Source organism: Nilaparvata lugens, chromosome 7 (assembly GCF_014356525.2).
Source record: "Nilaparvata lugens isolate BPH chromosome 7, ASM1435652v1, whole genome shotgun sequence".
Taxonomy (NCBI): domain Eukaryota; kingdom Metazoa; phylum Arthropoda; class Insecta; order Hemiptera; family Delphacidae; genus Nilaparvata; species Nilaparvata lugens.
The window spans coordinates 58,700,864-58,709,924 of NC_052510.1; the positions used below are offsets into that span (position 1 = coordinate 58,700,864).

General features: G+C 33.2%; 1 protein-coding gene across 1 annotated transcript; it reads left to right on the forward strand.

The window, feature by feature from the left end:
* The first annotated feature begins 1,748 nt into the window (after positions 1–1,748).
* LOC120352487 (O-acyltransferase like protein-like) lies at positions 1,749–8,332 on the forward strand. Its single transcript, XM_039433249.1, has 4 exons — positions 1,749–1,941; positions 4,889–5,031; positions 5,896–6,008; positions 7,455–8,332. Exons 1-4 carry the CDS (start codon positions 1,836–1,838, stop codon positions 7,474–7,476), a joined length of 384 nt encoding a protein of 127 aa, XP_039289183.1. The 5' UTR covers positions 1,749–1,835; the 3' UTR covers positions 7,477–8,332.
* Positions 8,333–9,061: the final 729 nt, after the last annotated feature.

Below are 9,061 nucleotides of genomic sequence, written 5' to 3' on the forward strand. Positions count from 1 at the left end.
TACCTGTTTTTTCAGCTCCACAATGAGATGTGGAGGAAATTAGATGGTATTTTCAATTTCACCGCCAAAGTAGCTTGAGGAGGTTTGACGAGGGTGGATGGAGAATGGGATTTATTTCAATAAACCTGAAGTTTTCTGAAAAAGTGTTCTTGGTGAGGAGTAAGAAACAGACAAGAAGGTTCTGGAGATTTCATGGGAAAACATTGTTTTAAAAATTCAATATAATAGAAAATATTAGAAGTTAAGAGGATTTGATAATAAAAAGTAATTAAAGATGAAAGATAATGTAAAGTTCATGAGTTGAGTAGGTGCTACTTAAAAAGTCTGACACCTGACATCGAGCAAGGTCACTCGACTATTTCATTATTTTATGCCAAGTTATCCAATTCCTAGTCAGAAAAATGTCTGTATCTGTTATCAGGGAGGGATAACTCCATTCAATTATTCTATTATTATCTTGTTATTGGGAACAACATATTCTTCACCAAATGGAATATAGTAGCACATCTCCTTTCAAGAAAATGAGAAATCTCAACTTCATCTTGACTTCTTACTGACATCTTTTGCAATTCTCTCTCAATTCTACACAAAAGAACCATAATGAACCCCTTGATTCTACATTCCTTATTCTACATTCTCTTCACTTCACCCATTCAAATTTCTAGCTTCTTAAAAATCTGTTTAACTCTTTAAGAGTAAGTTTTTCTCAATCTGGTTTTTTTTATAGGAAACAAGTCATTTCCAAGCTATTCTCACTGAACTAGAACTTGAGAGCACTTTGTGGCTATCACTGCCAAAATCTAACTTCTACGTCACACCCCTCACTAAATAATAGTAAAAATGTGATAATAGCTGTATAATATAATATAAAATACATATAAATAATATATAATACAATAATAAAACTGTAATAATAGCAAAAACAGACCTATCAGAGCCTCTTGATTTATTTATTCAGATGTAGCTAGTAGAATTCAGCCAACTACCAACTTGATTTGTAATTTTTTCAGTGAAATTTCCCTTCAGTAAAACTCATATTTTTGTAGTGAGAGCCAAGAAGTTTATTTAGTTATGTTGATTACATTTCATTGTAGATAGTCTTTACTTCATCCGTTTTCATTAGAAAAAATGATTGGTTTTATATTAAATGGTTCTTATAGAATGAAAAAGACTAAGAAATTGTCAAAAACCACTGATTTATTGATACTTAGAAAGACCGGTTTCGGTTATTACACCATTGTCAATCTTTGATAAACTATAAACAATAGTTTATGGTTCAGTTTATAGGTTTTGACTAAGAAATTTTCAAAAACCACAGATTTATTGATACTTAGAAAGACCGGTTTCGGTTATTACACCATTGTCAATCTCTGATAAACTATAAACTATAGTTTATAGTTTAGTTCATAGTTTAGTTTATAGTTTAGTTTATAGTTTAGTTTATAGTTCAGTTTATAGTTTAGTTTATAGTTTGGTTTATAGTTTGGTTTATAGTTTAGTTTATAGTTTAGTTTATAGTTTAGTTTATAGTTTAGTTTATAGTTTAGTTTATAGTTTAGTTTATAGTTTAGTTTTTATTTAGTTTATAGTTTATAAGAGATTGACAATGGTGTAATAACCGAAACCGGTCTTCCTAAGTATCAATGAATCTGTGGTTTTTGACAATTTCTTAGTCTCTTTCATTCAATATGAATAATTACACGATATCAACTTCTCAACTACACAAAAAGTTGAATGGTTCTCTTTTTAGTCACACCTAGTGATTGGATGGACGATATCTATATTGTTTGCGATTGGATCTATGTTCGGTGGTCATCCTCTCTTCCAAATCGACCATGAGTATAACAGATGGGGAGTCCTCACTGTACATTGGTTTCTATAGGCTTTTCTGGGGCCTGGCTATGAGTTGGATTCTACTTATTTGCGTTACTGGATATGGAGGTGAGCTCTATCATAGAAAAAAATAGCTTGAGAAGATATAACATGGTATAGGGCGTTTATGTTTAAGTTCCGAATGGTAACATAACAGGAAGCTGTGTTCACACTGAACAAATGTTCGACATACATGTTCGGCAGTGCTTAATTTGTAAATTTTGAGGTGCCGGAACTCTGGCTGTCCGACTACCGGGGGGTATGGAATAACCCCCAGTGGAAGGGGGTCCGGGAAAATTCTCTAAATTTAGCCTTAAAACCTAGTCTGTTTTCAATTATTTCAATTTTCAATTTAGTTTAACGTGAAACAAATACAGATTTGATCAGATTAAATGGTAAAGGATAATATTTAAAATCGCCAGAGCCTGCAACTACGTTCCGGTACGTTCCCTTGGAGGTACCGGAGCGCCGTTCCGGTGCGTTCCGGCACAAATTAAGCTCTGATGTCCGGCAAACATGTTTATTGAGGAGCTCAGGGACAAAGATTCTAAAAAGTTTGGACAATCATTGTTTCTCAAACAAAAAAATCTGGTGTGGCGCACTCACACAACTTTCCTTGCCGTTATGAAAATTGATCACCTGACGCTAGTGTTCCCGCGCATCTCAAGTCTACTATTCAAAGATTTGAGCCAGCTGGTGACAGGGCAGTAACGCTGGAGACACACATAAGGTCTGCTATCTCTTCATAGTGAATGGTTTAATAGAATCAACAATAATTTGCAATTGAATAATCACATTTTCTCGAATTTAAAGCTTATTTTCAATTTTAGGTGAAAATGTTACTGAACATTAATTGTAGAGATTTTCATGCTCAATCTACTCCACTTGATTTTTTTTTGTTTCAATGTATCTGAAGCCTGATAATGGGAATCTATCTGCATTGATGGGGCGGAGCTCCTGAAATTTTTACAGATATGGGACTTGTGGAAGTTGATAGAGCTTATCGATGACTATTTTAGGTATGAATTTGATCAAAATCGTTGGAGCCGTTTCCGAGAAAATCACGAAAAACCCTGTTTTTGACAACATTTTCGCCATTTTAGCCGCCATCTTGAATTGCATTTGATCGAAATTGTTCGTGTCGGATCCTTATAGTGAAAGGACCTTAAGTTCCAAATTTCAAGTCATTCCGTTAATTGGGAGATGAGATATCGTGTACACACACACACACACACACATACAGACCAATACCCAAAAACCAGCCTTGAAACGTATAGAAATTTAGAATTTGGGGTACCTTAATTTTTTTCGGAAAGCAATACTTTCCTTACCTATGGTAATAGGGCAAGGAAAGTAAAATTAATGTTTCCCAAACATTTTCAGTGTAGACAGCTGTAAAACGAAACCTGTTCTCCTCACAAATATTTTGTTAGGTGACACGTACACACTGGCCACGGGCAAACATTGTTTGTCAAACATAATAAATTTGCCCAAACTGTTTCAACAAACATGTTTGTCGAACATTTGTTCAGTGTGGACTTGGCTTAATAGTAACAATCACTCACGAATTGTGAAATGGTGAAAGCAATAAATTGAGTAGCAAAATATATAGTGTGGTTGAAGCTCTATGATGGTCATTAGCGGTCGACGAATAAAGGTAGAGCTCCTCTGCCATTGGTCGAGACAAGACACTCTGGAGTAGGCCTACTTCAAATTAATATGATCATGTGAACAGTTAGACAAGAACCAATGAAGAGAAAATTATTAAGTAACAAATCCAAAATTGATCATATGAAAAAGAATGAGACAGAATATACTATTTGAAAACCGGTGAAGACAATACAAAAACTACATAAAAAAACAAAGGTAGCCTAGATCTACTAGATTGAGCAGATTATCTACTATTCTTCACATTTCTAGATTAAATCTAGAATGTGGCACTGAAAAGCTAGATTACTCAGATAATCTACTATAGTGAGGTCCACGTCATAATGGCAGTGAAGGATCGACAATACTGTTGCTGTCCTTTTCTATCATACAACAAAACAGATAGCGCTATTTCTCTCTAGCTTTGCATGTTGTCTGTTTTCCAGAATATTTTATTTCTACTTTCGACAGTGACTTTACAAAGTAGACAAACAATCTCAGCCGCCATTTTTTCCTCATCATATCAAAATATGATTCCTCATCATATTTAGTACACAAGTCGTATAATTGATTTAAAATGTATTTTTGGAGCAATTACATAATTTTTAGTTATCACCGTATGAGAAAAACAAATTAAAATACCTGAAATGACATTTTTAAGTTGATAACTAATCATTCTAGACTTCATCCATGCTTCAGTGGCCTACACGTATAGGTTAGACTTACTCGTACCGGTATAATAATATTGAAAGGTTATTTCAGAATTATTTCTATTAAAATTACTTATTTTTAATAGGATTTCTATTTTTCTATCATTTTAGAAGAAATTAGAATAGATACCTACCAAATAACTTAATTTCTGTTGTTTTGAAATTCAGATTGGTGTATCACAGCTTTTTAAATTAGCCGCCATTTGAGGTTTGAATAAAGATAAAATCTGATCTCAGTTATAGAAGCAAAATCTTGAATCAAATTATGAAAAAATATATTCTTGATCGATTTGACTTTTAATTGATTATTTTATCAAGGAAATGATAATTATTATCAGATCAAATTCAATGGGATGAATTATTGAGTAACAGCTGTGTATACTCAGTGGCAAAATGGAGAGACTTGACAATGTTTTTCTCCTATCTTTCTTCACTGCCATTATAACGTGGACCTCACTATAGTTTGAATGTTTTATATAATTTTTCATACTTCATATTAATGTCATATATTTCTTCATTATTTTCTTCGTCAGCTATCTTTGTAACACTATGATTGATTTCAGGGGTAAAATTAACTTTTTTCTGTATTATGCTCTCACGTAACTATTGTTATAAATAAGTGAATAAAACTTTTGTCTATTTCTCCTTATAATTTTCAGGGTTTATTGCTGACTTCTTGAACTGTAAACTCTTTGTAGTTCTTGGAAGACTTACTTATGGAATATACTTGACGCACAATGCTGTTATAATCTACAAGATGGGAAGGATGAGACAACCTGTATTCTTTGATATTTACGATCAAGTAAGTAGGCATATAATCAAAGAGGAGATTCTATTTTTCTATGTTCAAATCAACTTAGGGCCGTTTGCACAGTAACAGTATAAACTGAATTTCATTTTAAACTGGATTAAATCCGTATCAAGTCTCGTTTGTTATAATGTGTTACATTTTGAGTTTAAGCCACCAGCTGATTACATTCAGTTTAAGCTTTGACTGTGCAAACACCCCTTAGTCGAGTGTTTCATCCCTGAATAGTTGCCTTACTTATTAATCGTCACAAAACAATAATATCAGTAGTAACCAGAGTAAATAAAAGTCAATAGTAGTCGAGCATTAGTAAATCAAGAGTAAACAAGCAAACAAAACAATCAATTTTGTTTCAATCAGAGACAAACTAAAGCCGTGTCCACACTGAACAAATGTTCGACAAAAATGTTTGTTGAAAAAGTTTGGGCAAATTTTATTATGTTTGACAAACAATGTTTGCCCTTGGCCAGTGTGGACGCGTCACCAAACGAAATATTTGTAAGTGGGAAGAACAGGTTTTATTTTTACAGCTGGTTCACAGCTGTCAACTCTGAAAATGTTTTGAAAAACGGAATTTTTTTGTTTGACAAGCAATGATTGTCCAAACTTTTTAAAATGTTTGTCCCTGAGCTCCCCAATAAACATGTTTGTGTCGAACATGTTTGTATCATGGCTTAACACTGGACATTTTTATCATGCAATCAATACGAACAGGTAAAGAGAAATTAGTGAAATTGATTAACGACGAATTCTTCTATTTGAAAAAGATTTTCCAATCTTTCAAACATTTTTTTCGTTCACAGAACTCTTTATAATTGAATTTAAGCTGCTCTAATTTATTGTAATTTTGTTGTTCAGTATCAGCAATACTTTGGCGAGTTCATCATCAGCATGGTATGTGGGTTCATACTTACTATAATGGTCGAGTCACCTGCACAAATTCTTGAGAAGAAAATTTATAAGGAAGCCGGGTAAGTATTCTTATTATCAATATTATTCTGATATTCTCACTATGATATCCTATGATTTTCGCCATATAAGATTCTTCTGAAAATTCATGCTATACCTCAATTTTTTTTTCAATTTCTATTTATTTTCCAAAAAAAAAACATAATACACGAATATGAAATGCAATATCTATATATATAAAAGCGAAATGGCACTCACTCACTGACTGACTGACTCACTCACTCACTCACTCGCAGAACTAAAAATCTACCGGACCAAAAACGTTCAAATTTGGTAGGTATGTTCAGTTGGCCCTTTAGAGGCGCACGAAGAAATCTTTTGGCGATATTTCAACTCTAAGGGTGGTTTTTAAGGGTTTAATGTTCTTTTAGCATGTATATTCTTCTTATTCCAATATATTAATATTATAATTTAAATGTTCATACCATATGTTAATATAGAACTATACTCTATAATCTAGAGAGAGTACCTCTTCGAAACAGTTGTTCTGGTAACTAAATTAAAAATTTTGTCAGGTTGGCATTAAGTTGAGTTGACTTTGTTCGGCTGGCACCAAATTGAAGATTGAAATGCATTTATCCAGGACCTCCTGAATACCAATTTATCCAGTTAGCCAAAATTAGCGTTTTCTCAGCTTTTCTGCGTTTCCTCACCTTTTTCAATAATTGATGGAGATATATTAAAATAAAATCAGTACACAGGTTTAGCTGAGGTGGAAGAATTTTGTTCGCCAAAGATACGCCGATATAGTAACAGGTGTTTTTCGAGATCAAATTGACATAATACGTTCAAATTCGGTACAGAGGTTCCGCTGAGGTCTACATGCAGGAAAGCGAAGCGAGCCCGCTAATCTCATTTTCGGACGATCCAGTCGGGGGTCCAGGGGGCGGAGCCCCCTGGCTAGACGGATATGGCGAGCGAAGCGAGCCTTACGGCTAGTACAACATATTTGGAATCCCCCAACTGGACTATCCATCTGTGTGTAGGGGGGGGACCTGTTTTCAAAGTGAGCTACATAACTTATATGACAGCATAACTGTCAGACTATATAACAGCTTATATGAGTCTATAGAACAGAAATCGATGCCTTATCAAGTCATTAATAAGACTGATGTCGAAAATTTGTTAGAGGATTAACGAAGCATTAATTTTTGGAATGTTTAGTGTGTCAAATTGTCATATAAGCATGTACTATGTAATCATTATAAGATAACTGAAAAACATCAATAGCATTCCTACTTCCTGATAGATCCCCAATGAATCGGTTCAACAGTGTGAGATGAGGGAGATGAGATTAGTGTTTCATATCCTATTAAAAAGTAAATTCGTATGGCTTTTGTTGGTGGGGAGTCCCTTGCGGGAAACATATCCTATTAATAGATGATAATAGAATTTGAAAATGCTGAGGAATATTTGAAATGAAATTTTTGATTATTTCAATTTTCCAGCTGGACAAAGTTCATCCGATGACAAATTCCATAGAACAAGGAGTGGAAAATCTGCAGCCACATTGGAGTCGGCAATTCCAATTCCTCGACCTCGGGTGGACAGTAGATCTGGAAAATTCAGAATATGAAATATGAATCAAAATGAACAACAATAAGCATTACCAACTTCCATGGAGTTATTCTTATGTACTCGGTATTGACTGATATTACGTGATAATACGTGATTGATAGTGTTCTATCAATGAAATCAGTGTTATTACATTTATGAGCTTCAAACAATGATGATTATTGATGATGAGCATCATGAAATCAGTGTGATTATATTTTATATAACATTGATGAGCTGCAAGTAAATATATGGAGATATTGTCTATAGACAAGTCACTACTTGGTAATTTTCGAACTTGAATCTTGAATTTACTACCCTTTAAGAAATATTGAAGTGTGAGTGAGAGTAACAATGAAACTATATTAAGAGGATTTATTTATGTGTGATTTGACGGAGCCGATCAAGTGTATTAGTTAATACATTTTTCCAGAACATTCTTGTTCACATGTATTACTAGATGCTTTTTTTCTAGAATATTTTTGCTCACATTATGTATCAGTGTGTCGATATGCGGGTATGAATCAGTGATTTGGTAAAGGATAGTAGATTTGATTAGAAAGAGAACTACGATACTACATGATAACTATAAGATGATAATTATTATTTATCATTCCAATTCTGTTTATCTATTGATATTCTACATTATTTTAATTTTGTATCATTGTACTATTCGATCTAATGTACTAATTACAGTTATCGATATAACATTCCACTAACATTAACTATTTAACAATAACATTACAATTGTATAATAAAAAGTCGGTCAATAAAATGTTTAAACATTTTCATTCCTACCATCTAGCTTAATTTGAAAATTCATATGATGACATCGAGAAATCAAGTAGAAATTCCTGGCCAAAATTTTAGAAAAGCTTAAAAAATTTCAAAATTTCATTTTCATGTTCATTAGAACATGGATAAGACCATAGCCACCTTTAATACAAGGCCCTGACCTACGATATTGCAACGTCGCAGTGTAGGCCTGGAATCTAGTACATTTTTGGATCCTTCATCATGATTTTTCACCAATCATGGTGAAAAACACCAATCATAGTTTTTTTTTCTGGCTCTAAATTTTGTGAAATCACGTAGAAATTTTTCAGTTAATGGTACTTTGCGTTTAATATCTTTTTTATTATTTGTTTTTTGTCGTCGAAATGTAAATTCTTAGTTTTTATTGTTCTTGAGTGAAAATTAGTGAAAATTTTTATTGTTTTCAGTGAAATTATTGTTTTTGACTGAATTTTAGAAATGTGAAGTCATAACCCTATTTCGGACTTTTACAATGTTATCTAAATTGGGAGGAAAATAGTACAAGGAGTATCCTTTGTTTTTTATTCCCAAACAGTGCTAAAAACTATAGATAAATAAAAAAAATAAATAATAAATTAGAATCTAGGCCTTCACTGCGACGTTGCATTATCCTAGGCCAGGGCCTTGTATTAGAGTTGGCTATGATGAGACTCATAAGAAAGACCATAGAAAGGAGATGCATGGA

Excerpts from the sequence above, each read along its gene's own strand:
- LOC120352487 (XM_039433249.1), top strand. The coding sequence starts at position 1,836 with ATGAGTATAACAGATGGGGAGTCCTCACTGTACATTGGTTTCTATAGG. Across the intron at positions 1,942-4,888 it reads TTGCGTTACTGGATATGGAG|GGTTTATTGCTGACTTCTTG; the intron begins GTGAGCTCTATC and ends TATAATTTTCAG. Across the intron at positions 5,032-5,895 it reads TCTTTGATATTTACGATCAA|TATCAGCAATACTTTGGCGA; the intron begins GTAAGTAGGCAT and ends TTTGTTGTTCAG.